Raw genomic sequence first — 18,653 nt, 5'->3', positions numbered from 1 at the left:
TGGAATGTCAAGGAGAAGGTGCTCGGCAGTGCTGCTGGGGGACCACAAAAAGATGTTGGCGACAAAGTTAAACTTTTCGAGGCTCGACTTTTCGCCATCATTGCCTCTGATATTGCCGAAGTGTCGCCTAATGACAGTGATGAGGACGACATGGAAAGCGACAACACGGGCGATTCAGGCCCAACAGTGGCAGAAGCTACACATTATGCCAGCCTCATGCGAGTGTTTGCCGAGAAGGGGGGGCTCGCGGAAAAGCTGGCTCACAGCTTAAGCGAGTTTGAGGCTGCTGTCGTCGCTGCTAGGCCGCTGTGGCGTCAAACGGAAATAACAGTCTTTTGTTGCACGCAATGAATAAACACTGCGTGTTTTTTGCCCTTTCATCGCACTCTCTTCAAGTTTCGTTTTTGAAAGATAACTGGGCAATCTCGCGCTATTTCGGGTAAGTAATACTACCGTTCAGTACATACTTCTTCCAAGCTCAGGCCAACTGCAGGTTTAGAGAGTTTTCACTGTACGTATTATGCATGTGTCACTAGGCACAGAGTTTATAGCAAAAAGGATGTGCCATGAGTGCTGGCTGCCTTCAATTCTGCAGTTATAACAACATGCTCCCAAAAATCGCTAATGTGAATCAGCACATCTTCTTAGTTATAATAATTATTATACCAGCAATTTTCACAACAGATTTTGATGTCCACCGCTGCTAAGAGACTTGGTCATAAAAAAAAATATATAGTTTAGCATTGAACCTTCATTTTTCTTGATAATCGGAGAGAATGCCATTGCAGAAGTGCACAGCACAGCTGCTGGCTTTGGCAAAAGAAATTTTAAAAATGTGAAAGAAAGTTGCAGACATACAGCATGGACTTCCAAGAAGCAAATACAGAGTGCTAAAGGAAACATAACTGTTTGGAAGTTAAGGCACACACCAAATGGTCTAAGCAAACAAATAACAGAGGGGAGGGATTACGAAGCACATGATTACTGTTCACGAGGGCAAGAATGTGGTGCTTCCCATTCATGGCGCAAGCGTTGCAGGCAGCACTGTGTTAGGACTGCTTTTACCACTGTTCAATTTTAGCACAAGAGATCAGTATTTTGCAATCATCAGTCGCCTCCACTTGACATAGTGCTCAAACAGCCAATCAGCCTGCGCCTGACGGCAATACTATCGCCGAAAGTGATCATCGTAGAATACGTCCCCAGAGTGCAGCATTTGCTTTCTCCTAACCATTCACAGTGATCAAGAGAATTAACTAACCGGCTGGAACCTATACTTCATGTCTTCCACCACGTGCAATGCTGTGCAAGGCTTTCTGAAGTGGTCGTGTTCAAATCAAGAAATAATTTGGTGTTTTTTGCCAGCAATTATGGAACACTCCTTTATTTAGACTCGGTAATAAATGAAAAGGCTTTAGTTCTTAAAAATGAACAAACTGAGGTAGACGGCTAAGAGGTTGTTTTAGATTATTCTGATTTTTGTTGTTATCTGTTGCGAATTTTTCATTTTCAGCCCATCATGGCTGCCTTATATGCAGCTTGTGCAATGCTACTGGTGTTCAGAGAAGCATAGATTAGCTGATAACTGCACTTGATTCACAGTGTCACATGTAATCTCCCAAATCTGATACGACACTCAAAAGACACTGCACAAAGTTCCCAAAGGGCAAGTACTCAGAGGGTCATAAAAAATGAATATATATATATATATATATATATATATATATATATATATATATATATTGACACGTGTACTTATATTTATCGGGCGACCACGTTTCGCCGCCTAACAAATCTTATCGCACAGCGCGGGACGCGCCTGCATGTATCCGAAGTTTCTGGAAAGTTATCGATGCTTCTATCCGCTGTATGTTGTCGCCGAACCTTGTGTTATCTGATTTCATCGCGTGACGCGAATGGTGTAGAACTTTGTGGAAGGCACGCGGGTCCCAACGATTAGTCTGGAACATTCGATGACTGCTGTATAAAAGCTGACGCACTGGACCCGCTGATCAGATTTTCGACGATCGCCGACTGTGTTCGCCGCTTTCGTTGTGCTATAAGTGTAGCCTGTTTTGTGGGCACAGGTTCGCCCAATAAAAGCTAGTTTTGTATTCCACCGTACTGCTTCTTTCTTCACCGTCACTACCACGTGACATCTGGTGGAGGTGCTTTTGGTCCATGTACCGGACGCCCCCGACAAGCCGTGATCCAAGCCCGGACCGTAAAGAGAGCACCAACGTAGTCACGGACCATCGAGTAAGCCGTCGTCTACAACAGCTGCCCCCGGAACACGGACTTCTACCTGAGAAGACCAAGAAGATCGTGGCCAAGACAACCCCAATGGCTGCCCCAGCGACCCCCGTTGTCCTGCAACAACCTCGGGACCCACCGACCTTCCATGGAGCAGCAACTGAAGACCCGGAATCCTGGCTGGAGACGTACGAGCGAATCGCGACTTTCAACAACTGGGACTCCGACGACAAGTTGCGGCATGTATACTTCGCCCTAGAAGACGCCGCGAGAACGTGGTTCGAGAACAGGGAGTCGACATTGACAACATGGGACCTGTTCCGTACCGGCTTCCTGCGCACCTTTACAAGCGTCGTGCGCAAGGAAAGGGCCGAAGCTATGCTGGACGCCCGAGTGCAGCTACCAAATGAGAACGTTGCCATCTTTACGGAAGAAATGAGCCGTCTGTTCCGCCACGCCGACCCGGATATGGCCGAGGAAAAGAAAGTACGCCTACTCATGCGCGGTGTGAAGGAAGAACTTTTCGGCGCAATGGTACGAAGCCCACCGACGACCGTAGCAGAGTTCCTTCGCGAGGCCACCGGCATTGAGAAGACACTCGAAATGCGGAACCGGCAATTCAACCGCCGCACAAGCTCTACCCACTACGCAGGAATTCAATCACTGGCCACGGACGATCTGCGCGAGACCATCAGGGCCATTGTGCGCGAAGAACTGCGCAAGGTCTTGCCTTCGTCGCAGCCTCAAGTGGCCTCTATCGCCGACATCGTGAAAGAAGAGGTGCACCGATCCCTTGGAGTTCCTGAGGTGCAACCAGAACCACCGCAGCCGGAAGCAATGACCTACGCCGCCGTCGTCGCCCGCCGTCAAGGCCCCCCTGCGCGACCGCGCCAAGGTCCTCCAACACCGCAATTCCGTCGTCCGCCGCCGCCGCCGCCAGCGCGCCCACCCGTCGCCCAGCGCACCTATGCGAGGAAGACGGACATTTGGCGAGCCCCCGACCACCGCCCGCTCTGCTATCACTGCGGAGAAGCCGGCCATGTGTACCGCCGATGCCCATACCGCGACATGGGACTGAGAGGGTTCGCCGTCAACGCGCCGCGTCCACAGCTTGGGGAGCGCCCACGTGACATTGCCGATTACCTAGCCGGCACTCAGTGGAACTCTCGACGACCGTCCCGTTCGCCGTCACCAGGCCGCTACCTGTCGCCGCAGCGCCGTCCATACACTGGCCCAGCCCGGGGCCGCTCTGCGAGCCCATACCCGGAAAACTAAAAGCAGCAACCGATGGAGGTGCGGTTGCTGTTCGTCGAACTGACGAAGATCCTCCGCCGCCGACGAAGAGACCATCTCGACGACATAACGACACGCCGCCGTCCCGACGAAGTCTGGAAGCCAAAACTACACCGACGAAAGACGACTTGACGACGCGACGTTCCAACTTCAGTTCAACACGACGCAGCCGTGATCCAACGCCAAGACCTAACTGCAATGCCAGACAAAGAACAACCGACCTCGACGTGCTTCTCGACGGCCATGCAGTCACTGCCTTAGTCGACACAGGGGCCGATTACTCCGTAATGAGTGGACACATCGCCGCCCAGTTGAAGAAAGTTAAGACCGCATGGGAAGGCCCTCAGATTCGCACCGCTGGAGGACACGTCATCACGCCGACTGGGATCTGCACGGCAAGAATAACCATTCATGACCGGACTTACCCTGCCACCTTCGTTATCCTCCAACAGTGTTCACGAGACGTCATTCTCGGTATGGACTTCCTGGACCAACACGGCGCAATCATCAACCTGAAGTCGAAGTCAGTAACGCTGTCGGAAGATAAAGCAATGCCGCCGGAGAGCCCTCGTAGCCATCACGCCTTGAGTGTGCTAGAAGATCAAGTGAGCATCCCGCCTCGCTGCAGCATTGTTATTTCGGTCAGCACCGAAACACCCGCTGACGTAGAAGGCGTCATCGAAGGCGACCAACGTCTACTGCTAGACCGTGAAATTTGCGTCGCAAGAGGGATCGCTCGACTGCATGGAGGGAAAACTGAAGTGTTGCTGACAAACTTCAGCCAGGAGTTCAAGCACATCAACAAGGGCACGACGATCGCGTACATCGAGGAAATTCTGGAAACAAGTAATGCGTTTGTCCTCTCGGATTCCGCCGCATCTACCCCGACGACCATGGTTCCCGAACCAGACTACGACATTAATCCAAATCTCCCTATGATTAAGCAACAGCAGCTCAGAAGTCTGCTCCGACGATACAAAGGCTGCTTTTCGACGTCATCGAGGATTCGACAAACACCAGTCGCCAAGCATCGCATAATCACCGAGGAATGCGCTCGACCACTCCGTCAGAGCCCTTACCGAGTTTCGGCGCGAGAACGTGAAGCTATAAGAGAACAAGTCGACGAAATGTTGCGCGACGACATCATCCAGCCGTCGAAAAGCCCGTGGGCATCCCCTGTTGTTCTGGTAAAGAAAAAGGACGGAACCCTACGTTTCTGCGTCGATTATCGTCGTCTGAACAAGATCACGAAGAAGGACGTATACCCCCTCCCACGGATAGACGACGCATTGGATCGGCTCTGCAACGCTAAATACTTCTCGTCCATGGACCTCAAGTCTGGCTATTGGCAAATAGAAGTCGACGAAAGAGATCGCGAAAAGACCGCCTTCATCACCCCAGACGGCCTCTACGAGTTCAAGGTTATGCCATTCGGACTGTGCTCGGCGCCTGCAACGTTCCAGCGCGTGATGGACACGGTTTTAGCAGGATTGAAGTGGCAGACCTGTCTCGTATACTTGGATGACGTCGTCGTCTTCGCCGGAAATTTCGACGTTCACCTTAGGCGGCTGGCAACAGTACTAGAGGCCATCAGGTCATCAGGACTTACTCTGAAGCCGGAAAAGTGCCGCTTCGCTTACGAGGAGCTTCTATTTTTAGGCCACGTCATCAGCAAATCTGGAGTCCGCCCCGACCCGCAGAAGACAGCTGCCATAGCAAAGTTCCCACAGCCCATCGACAAGAAGGCAGTGCGTAGATTTCTTGGCATGTGTGCCTACTACAGGCGATTTGTCAAGAACTTTTCACGCATCGCTGAGCCGCTGACGCAGCTAACTAAATGTGACGTCGAGTTCAAGTGGGAAACGCCGCAGGCCGACGCATTTCAAGAACTCAAACGACGCATGCAGTCGCCGCCCGTACTTGCGCACTTCGACGAGCACGCCGATACCGAAATCCACACTGACGCCAGTAGCCTAGGCCTCGGCGCCGTCCTGGTCCAGAGAAAAGATGGACATGAACACGTGATAGCTTACGCTAGCCGGTCGTTGTCAAAAGCGGAAGGCAATTATTCTACAACCGAAAAGGAATGCCTCGCCATCGTTTGGGCTACAGCGAAATTTCGCCCTTACCTATATGGCAGGCCATTCAAAGTCGTCAGCGACCATCACGCCTTGTGTTGGCTAGCGAATTTAAAGGATCCCTCAGGACGGTTGGCACGGTGGAGCCTGAGACTACAAGAATACGACATCACTGTAACATACAAGTCCGGACGAAAACACTCAGACGCCGATTGCCTATCACGCGCCCCCATTGACCCGCCGCCGCAAGATGATGAGGATGACGACGCCTTCCTTGGAATAATAAGCGCGGAAGACTTCGCCGAACAACAACGAGCGGACCCGGAACTTAAAGGCCTCGTCGATTATTTGGAAGGGCACACCGACGTTGTTCCCAGGGCATTTAAGCGCGGATTATCTTCCTTCACGCTTCAAGACAGTCTACTCGTGAAGAAGAACTTCTCACCAGTCCGCGCCAATTACCTTCTTGTTGTCCCGTCAGGACTTCGTCCAGAAGTATTGCACGCCCTACATGACGATCCGACCGCTGGACACCTCGGATTTTCCCAGACACTATCGAGGATACAAGAAAAGTATTATTGGCCGCGCCTGACCGCCGACGTCGCCCGTTATGTCAGAACATGCAGAGACTGTCAGCGACGCAAGACACCGCCGACAAGGCCAGCCGGATTACTACAGCCAATCGAGCCTCCTTGCCGACCATTCCAGCAGATCGGGATGGACTTGTTGGGACCCTTTCCGACGTCAATAACCGGAAATAAGTGGATAGTCGTGGCGACGGACTACCTCACCCGCTTCGCTGAAACAAAAGCACTGCCGAAAGGTAGCGCAGCCGAAGTGGCGAAATTCTTTGTCGAAAACATTCTGCTGCGACATGGCGCCCCAGAAGTCCTCATCACCGACCGAGGAACGGCCTTTACAGCGGAGCTCACCCAAGCCATTCTGAAATACAGTCAGACAAGGCACAGGAGGACAACGGCTTACCACCCGCAGACGAATGGTCTTACGGAGCGGCTGAATAAGACCCTCGCCGACATGCTAGCGATGTACGTCGACGTCGAACACAAGACCTGGGATGCCGTCCTGCCGTACGTAACATTCGCTTATAACACGGCGGTACAAGAAACAACACAGATCACGCCGTTCAAGCTGGTCTACGGCAGGAACCCGACGACGACGCTCGACGCCATGCTGCCTCACGTCACGGACGAGGAGAACCTTGACGTCCGTACCTACCTCCAGTGCGCCGAAGAAGCCCGACAGCTTGCCCGCCTGCGAATCAAGAACCAGCAGAGGACCGACAGCCGACACTACAACCTCCGACGACGCTTCGTGGAGTACCAGCCCGGTGACCGTGTTTGGGTTTGGACCCCTATACGCCGACGAGGACTGAGCGAGAAGCTTTTGCGTCGCTATTTCGGACCGTACAAGATCATCCGACGCATTGGCGCACTGGACTATGAGGTCGTGCCAGACGGTATTTCGCTATCACAGCGGCGCCGCTCGCGACCTGAAATAGTCCACGTTGTGCGACTCAAGCCCTACTACCAGCGTTAACGAACTTTGTGGCTTCGCGTAACTGACCTTTGGACTTTATTTCTTTTTTGTTACTTATGTTTAAGAAGTGTCCTTTTGTGTTTCGCTCTCTTATATTTGCAGCATCGGGTCGATGCTTTTTAAGAGGGGGGTATTGACACGTGTACTTATATTTATCGGGCGACCACGTTTCGCCGCCTAACAAATCTTATCGCACAGCGCGGGACGCGCCTGCATGTATCCGAAGTTTCTGGAAAGTTATCGATGCTTCTATCCGCTGTATGTTGTCGCCGAACCTTGTGTTATCTGATTTCATCGCGTGACGCGAATGGTGTAGAACTTTGTGGAAGGCACGCGGGTCCCAACGATTAGTCTGGAACATTCGATGACTGCTGTATAAAAGCTGACGCACTGGACCCGCTGATCAGATTTTCGACGATCGCCGACTGTGTTCGCCGCTTTCGTTGTGCTATAAGTGTAGCCTGTTTTGTGGGCACAGGTTCGCCCAATAAAAGCTAGTTTTGTATTCCACCGTACTGCTTCTTTCTTCACCGTCACTACCACGTGACAATATATATATATATATATATATATATATATATATATATTGCCTTGCTCCCATACTGCTCCCATGCTGCGATTGTTGAGCTCACGACCTTCTGAACCAAAGCAGGATGCCTATACAACTTGACCACAAAACGTGCTTAGCAACCCATTCCGATGACTGAACTTCTTGCGTCACTTCCACAGCACTGCAATGCCTAGGATAAAATGGAGTACATAGGAAAAAAATTGGAGGACGCTTAAGCTTTGCCTTGAAGAGTGGAACGCGATAGCGTTATCGCACCCCGTTCGCACCGCCCACTCATTCGCACAGCATGCTCTTGAGTCACAGAAAGACGGAACATGCGCCTGAGCAAGCGAAACGAACCAAAGAACTCGGTGTCTTGGAGGGAGAAACGATCTACGTGAGCTAAACGTCGTGATCGGCATGGACAGCCGGGCCGCGACGCGCCATGAAGGCGAACGCAGTCATGGGGCTGACGCCTCAATGGGATCGTCCTCTATCTCGCTTGGGAGCACCATGCAGACGCATGACTCCTCGCCAGCAGCCTGGCACACATCGCAGAAGACGCTTTCCCACCAGACGCGCTACGGCGCAGCGAACACGTCAGAGGCGCCCTGCATCGGACGCTGCACCTAGGAATCTCGCTGTGAGCGGAAAGAGGAGCCGTGTCGCGTGAGCGATTGGCACACCACCTGTCGGGGCAGCACCATACATTGCAAGGAGGGGGTCTTCTGTGTTTGCTGCAAGATGGCTCTGCGTTGGCGCCACGCACAGAATGAATGAAGCGGAAACCTACTTTGCTACGCATTTGACTTCGACTTCTGTAATTTACATGCTCATAATTACCGATATACACGGCGGTATAACTTTCTAGGGCACGTTTCTAAGGCAACACCACATTCACTAGAGGCACTTTTGTCCCGCTTTGAAGCATCGAACTCATGGCTGAGTGGTAGTGTCTCCGTCTCACACTCTGGATACCCTGGTTCGATTCCCACCCAGCCCATCTTGCAAGTTGGTTTTATTTATGAATTGCCTTCCACCATTTTTTGCTCACAGCTGACCTCGCCGACTTTTCTGCGACACGAGCTCCTTAACGCTATCGCGTTAATACAACAGCAGACCAACTAAAGTGCACCTATGCCCTACATGTCACACAAGTGCTCTGGGCAAAGCTCTCAAAGGCAGGCTGGAAATGAAGCCATGTGACGGCACTATGCATAAAAGAGTACTGACAATATTTTCCACTTCGTCCGTTTTGCGTTTTACGAAGGTCTAGGCACTGTATACCCTAAAAACCTGGCAGGCATCAGAGCATCCCAAATAATTTACTGTAATACTTGCTTCTACGAACCAGTTTGAGTTTTACCTGCAACAGCTGTGGCTGCCAGATGTGACCTCAGCCAGTTTTTATGAGCAATGTCAGCATACCTAGCATTACTACAGCAAGACATCAGCCAATTTTGCTCTTTGTGACGACAGTGCCAATGATGGCAGGTTTGGCATTTAAAGCATGTGAGCCACAATGTATATAATGGCAAACGCACCAGCTATCGCTTCAGTAGTCCGAACACCAAGGTTTTGCTTGCCTTGCACAGTGGTTCAGAGCACTTCAGCAAAGACCCATGCGCCTGTTGATAATAGTGGCAAACTGGGTACTCGTTAATTTATAAAAAAGACGTTTGAAATGATGGAAAAGATGAAGATGGGAGACAGGACGCATGTGCCGATGCACACAGCAATCAGCGAAGCCAAGCATGCTAAATTCATTGGGCTCTGTTATTTGTTTTAACACAGACCGTACTAATCCAGAGATTTTTGGCTTCGCCAATTGCTGCGTGTGTCGGCGTATGTGTCCTGTCTCCCTTTCTTGCCTTGTCGCTTGTTTTAAGCACCTTTGACAAAAATGAACCAGTACCAACTCATCAAGTTTGCAACTACTATTATCAACAGACACAGTGGGCCTTGCAGAAGCTTTTGCATCATAGGGTTCTTCAATCAAAACAAATGCACAGTTCCTGACTGACATTTTGGACATATTTGTTTATCAGACAGCTTTGCGACACTGCACAGCACCATAACGTAGTGGACGTCCAAAATTCTGGGCACTGTACAGAGCCCTGCTTGCTAGCTCGAACATGACTGCCCACTAATCAGCCACCAAGATTAGCAGAAAGGGCTATCTTTCGTTTTTCTACAGGCTGCCAGCACCTAGATACCAAAAGTAGCAACGCTGTCTACCTAGAGGTTGCTGACCATATCCAAACTACAGGAAAAGCCAAGCCACTAAGTTGTCAAAGTTACATTTATGTGTTTGTCGTGTGTGTCGTGCAGGTACGGTGTTTGTGCCTTTACATAAAATAGAGGCATCGTCTTGGGCACTGTGGTATCTTTTCACTGCGTTATTAAATTTTTGTTGCTCAGAATCATCAAGCAGCCTCACGTGGCTGCAACTCTGCCCTCAATGAGTCTGCTGATTTGGCCAGAGGTAAAGCTAGCGAAGTGCCGGATGGTTGCAAAGAAACGTGGTGGAGTACCAAGAGACGCCTCGACGATGACGAAGTGGCATCGGAAACATGGAAGCAGTGTGATACAACAGCTAGCCTGCCTGTCGAGTCGGTGCCACAAACTGGATCGAGTGTCATGATGCACCCGTGGGAATGAACCTTGCGCATGGTCATGCATGAGCTCGAGCATGGAAGCACGAGGTGGCCAGTGCCGCACGTTTAGACAAGACAAATACCTACAAATAAGCAAGTGTCAAATGCCACAAAAGAGCGCTGAGCTAATCAGAAAATTATGCAGGGTTCAAGCAGTTTATAGAAAGAGAAGAGTCCACATTGGCAAGACAGACGGAGCTGAGAAGTGGAGCAAGAAAGACGCGTTGCCTTGGGCTGGACATCAACGTTCGGGAGGCGAACAGCTGTACGAGGAACCTGCTCAAGCGCCAACGCACGGGGGTACCTCTTGATGACACATCTGCTCCCACTGACCAGCTGCCAAACAAAAGTCCGCTAAAGCTCACTTGCAGTCTCCGCTCTCGCAGTTCATTGAGCCATGCACCATGCCTGCTTCGTGGAACACCAGCCAAACTGTGAGTGTGCTGTGGTAGTCGGTCTGAACACTATGTAGGAACCGCTTGGTATCGTTTGCTCCCATACCCTGTGCCTACGTATTCGCACTCTTTATGTTTGAATGTATGTTTGTGTGCTGCTGTTGCCATTCCTTCCTTGCTGCCCTTGGAGGTGTCTCTGACTCTCACAATTAAGCTTGCTCCCCAAACCACATCTCACAAATATGTATTCAAGTACGCAAGCTGTAAGGGCATGCAGATCTGGTGCATGCAGTGACCATTCTTTTATCCATGTGCAGTGCAATCATGACAATGTTCCATATACACACTGACCAGGTCATCATCATCATCATCCTATTTTATGTCCATTGCAGGACAAAGGCCTCTCTCCCTGTGATGTCCAATTACCCCTTTCCTGCGCCAATAGATTCCAGCTAGCGCCTGCGAATTTCTTAATTTCACCACCCCACCTAGTCTTCTGCCATCCTCAACTGCGCTTCCCTTCTCCTAGCACCCATTCTGTAACCCTAATGGTCCACCGGTTATCCAACCTACGCATTACATGACCTGCCCAGCTCCATTTCTTTCTCTTAATGTCGATTGGAATATTGGCTATCCCTGTTTGCTCTCTGATCCAAGCCACATGGAAGCATATGCGCATAAAGCACCATATTCACAAGCTTTCCTGGCCACTTGTGTGAAGAATTCACTTATTTTCTGGCGAATCAGTTATTTCGCACTCCTGATTATTTGGACTTTGGGCAGACCCAAAGTGTCTGAATAATAAGTTTGCAACTGTAGACAAGCGTTCTTGCATTCCACCCCCAATGCTAGTCTTGGCATGTAGGAACCAATACTGTGACCTTGCACTGAGAAGCCAAATGCTGCAGTCACGGAAACGCCGTGCCAGGTAAGTGAAGTGAACAACACTTATCATGAACAGATACAGCCCTAAGCAAGAGGAGAAAAACGCACAGTGCTGCCTGAACACTCCAGGGATGGGAATTAACACACTTAGCAAAGCAAACACACGCACACCACCAGATGGGCAAAACTGCTACCTCTAGAAAGTGAAAGCAAAAAACCATAATGGCATAGCAATTGCAAAAAAAAAAAAAAAAAAAAAACAACCAACAGCAAGTCAAGAAAAATAAAGAAATCAAAGGCAAAAAATGTTCAACAGACTCGACAGAGAGATTAGAGAGATAAATAGATGTGACATAGTAAGACAAACAAATTGAAAAAAAAAAGGGGTTTACACACCACGGGCGTATAAACTGCTGTAACATGGGTGCCACTTCCTCGGGGCAAACGTAACCAAGGCGCCCAATCGTTATGGCTACACGTTCGAAGAGGAGGTCCGAAGGGGGAGGAAGGGTGGCAGCAGCATGGTGTGGCGAGCAAGGTCCGGGTATTTTTTTTTTTTTTTAAAGCAGGAGGATGATTGGAAGGCAGGGAGGCATTTTTTATCCCCCACAGTTCACCCATGGAGGCACGGGAAGGTGCAGGCAACGAAATTACAGATGCAGTGGTGGTGACGGTGGACGTGTGAAGGAGTTACGGGGTGGACGTCGACAGCGGGTGGGGGTAGGCCAGGAGAGGGCAAGACCGGAAGGAGGGGTAGGTCCAGGTGGTGGGTGGGTCGGGGCAGGCAAGGAGGTGTCGAGGTGGGGGAAGGAAAAAAAAAGGAGAAAAAAAGAAAAAAGCAAAGACAACCTATAAACAAACAAACACAGCGACACTCGCAAAAAATCATCAGCAACAAGTTTCAATCAATCAAACAACGGTACACACCACGCCAGGTGCGCCCCACACATAGGCCAAAAAATTATATGTAATACGTATACATAATGATTAAACAAGTTGATAATCAAGACAAACGAGAAAGAGAGAGACAGTGTTGCACGTAACGAGGTACACAGAGCGCACCCAACCATAATAAGAGTCAAAATAACAAACAAATGATAAATAGCAAACGGCACAGAGGGTTGATGGAGAAAACGGCTCGAGCCGGGCACAGTGTCGATGAATGAGTGCAGCTTTGGATGATTTCTTTGTTGAGAGAACTTTTAACTTAGTGATGAAATCAGCACCTGCTTCTACAGTATTACCTTTGCTAGAGTTGGCTAAAGACCTGGAAGGTTTTGTAAATGTTGTAGACAGCTACAGTATAGTGAGGCTAGCACATGGAAGACACATGTGCAAGACGTTACAGGCACTTTGGCTTTTTTTGGGCCTTAGCGTGGATTGTGCAGATAACGTCGCAACATCTTCCTCTACCTGCAATATCAAGGCTGCTTCACACTGAATTCACTGCAGCTTCTGCACTTAAACATGCAATGAAGATATTGTGGTCAGCTTTTGCATCACCTCGTGAAATTTATGACAAAGTACTGCGTGATCTCAGACAGATGCACAGCTACTGCAAAAATCTTTTCTCCCACCTGAAACTTCGCCATTAAAGCAAAGGTCCCTAGTGTTCCAATTTAGGAGAATTTGTTTCAAATGGAGTTTATGATGTAACAACCATTTGCTATTGTTCCTAGGGCAGTTGCTGTTTGGGCAATGTTAGGCCTAATAAACAACACTCGTTTCGAACAAGTTGGCATGACAGTTTTCTACGTTAGCAGAAGACAACACCTCACTAAAGGCTGCTCTGCAAGGACATTTGTTTTAGGGTGCCATAGGAACACTGCATGTTTCTGCAAGGCTATAATCCGTCTTGTCTTGAATGCTCCAAGCATTCATATGGCGGACTTCAAAGTACAAACAAAAGCAAACACACTATAAGTGAAGCTACAATAGAATGTATATTTGTGGGTGAAGCAACTGATTACTTACTCCTGATACTATAACGCTAAATAAGAATATCCAGGCTTCTGCTGCAGCACTGGCACATGTACAGAGAGCCAAGTGACACTGTAAAGTTTCGTACTACATTACTAGAGGGAAATTTGGAATGATGCAGATTTTCTGCCAGTACAGTTAAATCAACCTTGTTTGTTACATCTAATATTTGTTAAAAGCAAACGTTCATTACATGGTGAAATCAGCAAGGATCATTATAGAGTTACCATATTCAATACTGTATTTTTGAGTGTATAACTCACCACCCCGTATAATCCACATTCCCAATTAAACAAAAATAAAATTATATATACATATCCCTCTGTTAATGGAGAATGGCGTAACTTTGAACTTTGAATGGTGGAGAACCTTGCCTTGAGGTGTGGTTTCGCTTCATGGCAAAATTCGCATATAATCCGCACCTCCACTTTACTGTTACATTTTTTAAAATTTCGGTCCGGGTTATACGCACAAAAATATAGTAATTTGTCATAGTATCACGTTCATTGTATCATAGTGTGACTTCAGGGGAATCCTCTATCCGCCTACTTAATGTCCACTGCAGGACAAGGGCATCTTATAGCAAACTCCAATCACTCCTATCTTGTATTGACAAACATCATCCTATGCCTGCAAAGTATCTACTGCATTTCGCTACCAGTTCTCTACAACTTGCATGATCTGCCAAACTCTTAAGAACACCAGCTACATGTGAACACCAAAATGAAAAGGGCAGAGTTTCTACACGCACTGCTATTGTGGCCCATTCGACAAACATTGAAACATAAACAATAGACAACACAGGAACATACCTGAACTTAGTTCTATATTTTTATGTCATGGCTTGTAACATCAACGTTCTCAAAGCTAGGAGTTGCCATTGCAAATACGTTGTGTGACAGTGACTATAGCCTCCTTTGGCCACCATATGATGCTATTAAAATTTGCTTGCAAAGAAAAATCACAAAACAGGCAGGGGAAAGTGTGATCTATTTAACACTGAAAATTACACCACAAAGTGCATTAGCACGAGTGTCAACTGCCCGAGGGAAATGTTGTGGCGAAAGCAAACAATACCAACAAAGCAATGGAGAAACAATAAAAAGTGCCTCACTTTGCTTTCTCAGTCAAACAATGCTAATCCATAAAACTCCTGCGTCAGTCACCGTTTCCAGATCGTCGAGTGACTGCAGCACCAAATTTCCATCTAGCAGCCTTAGAATGAAACCGTACGGTTGCTAAAGCGTGAATGGTGCTTGTAATCTATTATGATAGCCCAGCTCATCACACCTTTATCTGTTTATTTGTAAGGGGGGGAGAACAAGGCTGTAAAAATTCGTCCGCTTGTCTTTAACGCATTAAACTTGTGGTTTTGCAAGAACCATAAACAATTAAACATTAAGATGCCAAACTGTAGCACTGAAATGTGCCCCTAAAAAAGCTGGGAGAGATCTGACAATGTGCAGTCTACAAGACTGGTGAGTGCCGGCAATCTATAGGTGCAACTTGTGAAAACATCTCTCACCTGCCTACCTGCAGAGATGGGTGGGCAATGTATGGGGGATGAGCGATGATGCTGGATGTTATGCAATGCTTTTGAATACATTTTAATCACGCTAGCAGTATTACATATAGATAGCAAAAAAAGAAAAAACAAAAAAAAGCTGCACGCATCTTAAGTTGTGAGCACGAGTGCAGGTTGTCGGTCACCAAAAGTGGACACTAGACTTTTGCCAACGAGACAGGGACAGTAGCAACAATGGGGGCGGAGTTGTGGCAACAAGCACATGCGGGTGGGATTTCAGTTGAGCTCGATAAAATAGTTCCAGCACCAATAAGAGATAAATCAGTTGCACGGAAACTTAGATTACCACATAACTGTCGATAGCAGTAGTTTTACGTGCAAAAGCTGCCATTAAAAAGTATCAAAAATGTTTCTCCAAGACGCCTTTCGTATTGTACGCTCAAATCATGGCAATTATAAGGCTACGCACTTCAATAATGTGCCTGGACGGCAGGCAATGTTCGTAATGCATGAATATCTAAGCCACCGAAAGAAACAAAAGAACACATGGGAAGCCTCATTTTAAATTAGTGCCCAGCTACAAGCTGTATTTCATTATCTTGCAACATTTCATGCAAATCGTGCTACTCTTTCCCTGGTAAACAAATTTATTCTCAACAGGGCAGAAGAAAGAACGTCAATAAAACATTCAGATAAAGCACACAAATACTTAGCAGACTTCTACCAGATGCTTAGAACGAATGCAGACGCTACAAAGAACATCAATGAAATGATGTCGCAAAATGAAATGTCAAGATGCTAAAAAGCTAAATAAAAAGTAGGCACCTTTGCTGACAAATTTCCTTAAATATAATCGACGAAGGTTAACTACAGCTGTACTTGACCGTTTTTTCACTCCCCTGCATCCCAAGCAGCACCGTGGTCAAAACCAATATTGGGAAGCATTGTCCAACATGCCACCAACGTTCACCAATATTGGCAATTTTTGTGCTGCTACATACTTATGTGGGGCCAATGCTCACACTATGCCATGGCCAAAACATTTGCATGTAATTCAATGAGCCCCAACATTGGCCCTGGCTTATGTGCTGCTAGAGTTTAGTGCGTGGCAATCAGGCCGATGGTACATGCTGGGCCAAAGTTGTCAAACAATACGGACAACGTAGCCTAGCATTTTTCCAACTTGGCTTTTGCTTCCTGCGCAGCCAGAGTGCGCCGTTAGATACAGACATTGCATAGTTAAACATTAAAAACCAGACCGCAAGGCCAAGAGAGATGCCACACAATTTACTAGCAGATCAATGCCTGGAGTAATGCCACCAAATGATTTGCAACTGCCGAAAACGATAAACACTGCTACTACTACTACTGCTGTTGCACATGCAAGCACACTGTACCGGTGTTCTCCAGCAAGGTTTTCGGCGTGTTGGGGCGGTTGATGATGGTCACCAACTGAGTGAGCACCATCGGGATGTAAGGCTTCATGTCTCTGCCTGCACAAAACAACATGCACAACAAGCACGTAAGCTGTGCCTAATTAAGAGATTAGACAAAATGACCACCTCCAATGAATGACGAAAGAAAATCTGGAAGGAAGTGGTCAAATCTCAGGCCTGTTACAACCACCAATAGCCAGCTGCACAGCAAGTGTCATGAAAAACCCCCACAAACAAAAGGAAAGAAAGTCCAGTGTCATTTGCTTACCAGAGGCTGCTAGGAAAAAAAATAAAAGAAATGTATTTAAATTCAGTAGTTATGTTGGCACAGCTTAGCACAGCCTAGATCTATGATGTGGGCGTGTACTGACAAAGCATGGGCACAAACGACAACACTGGCTGTTGCCTCTTAAGACACCATGTTTAACTGAAGCACTTTTCCATTTCAGTGAACTATGGCATTCTGCTAGCCTGCTGGCATAAACGTGTCAGTGGCCCCAATTATTCATTATGCTATACTATATATTCAAAATAGTCTTTTTCAAAGAGACCCTATCTAGTGAAAAACCTGAAAAAGGACCTTAACCTATTATTTTCACTTATTTGTCTTTAGGAAGTTTGCCTTGACTCCTTGAGGCACAATTCATTTCGGTTCACTAGAAAATTCACCAATGATTATGATACTCCCTAATGCGACATTTGAGCACAGCTCTACACATGTTTTTATTTTGCAATATATTGGTTGGCATGATCAATCGACCCTACATTCCTCCGCTTTTCGCCTCATGGTTTCGCTGCACCCTCCTCTTCGCTATCCTCCTTGCACCTATTTTTTCTCACCGCTTTTTTCATTCCCCGCTGCGTGTCACATTCGCTCTCATCTTTTGCTGTGCTCGTTTACGCCGTGAACGCCGATTCTCGCCGCAGAAACGGCCATCTAAGAGCTGGGCTCTAAAGTTTCGTTTCAGTACATTTCTTGCACCTTCAGAATCATGAAGAACAAGGAGCTGTAGAACGACTTCACTACTTCCAATTTTTCAGTGAGTGTCGTCATGTTTACAGAAAGTGGGCTATCTATGGGAACGTCAATTACGAGAAAATCCAACTACAGTGCACTCCACTTATAACAATATATCGGTTTTAAATATGAGTCAACTAAGAGTGTCAAATTATACATTCGGGCTATGAAAAAAAAGTCATAACGATACGTTATTCACTGCATTTTGAATATATACCTACCAAAATCTTGCCTTCTGGACATCGTTTTTCATGCAGAACAAGTGAAATTCGCATTGCTAAGCTCCCCTTAAACGAACAATGCCAAGGCAGGGCGATACATTTGCCTTTGCGAGTTCGTATCTACCGCCATTAACAGCACAGTACGACACAAGATGGCGCCAGCCACTTCTCGTCCGTGTTGCCCACGATTGTGCTTCGTGTGAGGAGAGGGAAAAAAGTGAGAAGCGAAGCGGACAGCTCAGCTGATAGAAGATGACGCCGACAAAGCGCAATGTTGTGTCGCTTGAGACGAAGCTAGACGTTTTGCAAGACTCAAGTATGAACTCGCGCAGGAGTGCCACAATCACGACGGCTGCAACCAGGAGCCATGCTGATCAACGGAAAAGGTGGGCTTTGTGCGCCAGAGCGAAACTCATCATGACAGTGGAAACAACGCAGCGGAAGCTGCCAACCTTACTGAGCTTCGGGAGTACGCCGCTACCGACGATGAAACAGCTGGTGCTTCGACGGAGGAGTTTCTGAGTGCAGATAGTGCTGCCTCCTTATGCGTTATGTGCTGCCTCCCACGGGGCAATCATTGTTGTGACAGACAGCGGCGTTGTACAACGGAGGCAACGAGATTTCCAATTACCCATCTTTGACATCGACCCCGATGTTCACGCGAAGTGTACTGTCATCGAGCGAGCCGCTCATTGACTTCATGCACATAAATTATTGGCGCTCGTGTTCGTGCAGCAGCTAGATGCAATGCACACCGTGGTTAACTTGAAACCCCTACGAAAGCAAGTGCAGATTTCTGACTACT

At 47.8% G+C, this 18,653-nt stretch overlaps 1 protein-coding gene across 2 annotated transcripts in view; it reads right to left on the bottom strand.

Moving 5' to 3' along the window:
- Positions 1-18,653, bottom strand: part of Tnpo (transportin 1) — a 74,826-nt gene that overhangs the window by 10,669 nt on the left and 45,504 nt on the right. The window contains exons 18-19 of one of the 2 annotated variants that reach the window (XM_050186031.2): positions 16,571-16,666; positions 12,065-12,140 (exon numbers count right to left, since the gene is read on the bottom strand). In XM_050186031.2, the coding sequence (XP_050041988.1) occupies positions 12,065-12,140; positions 16,571-16,666 (172 nt within the window). The remainder of the gene's footprint in view (positions 1-12,064; positions 12,141-16,570; positions 16,667-18,653) is intronic. The other variant, XM_072285568.1, reaches the window with a different exon arrangement.

This window comes from Dermacentor andersoni, chromosome 11 (genome assembly GCF_023375885.2).
Source record: "Dermacentor andersoni chromosome 11, qqDerAnde1_hic_scaffold, whole genome shotgun sequence".
Lineage (NCBI taxonomy): Eukaryota > Metazoa > Arthropoda > Arachnida > Ixodida > Ixodidae > Dermacentor > Dermacentor andersoni.
Note: the sequence above shows the minus strand (reverse complement) of the source record. Positions and strands in the feature narration are given on the sequence as shown.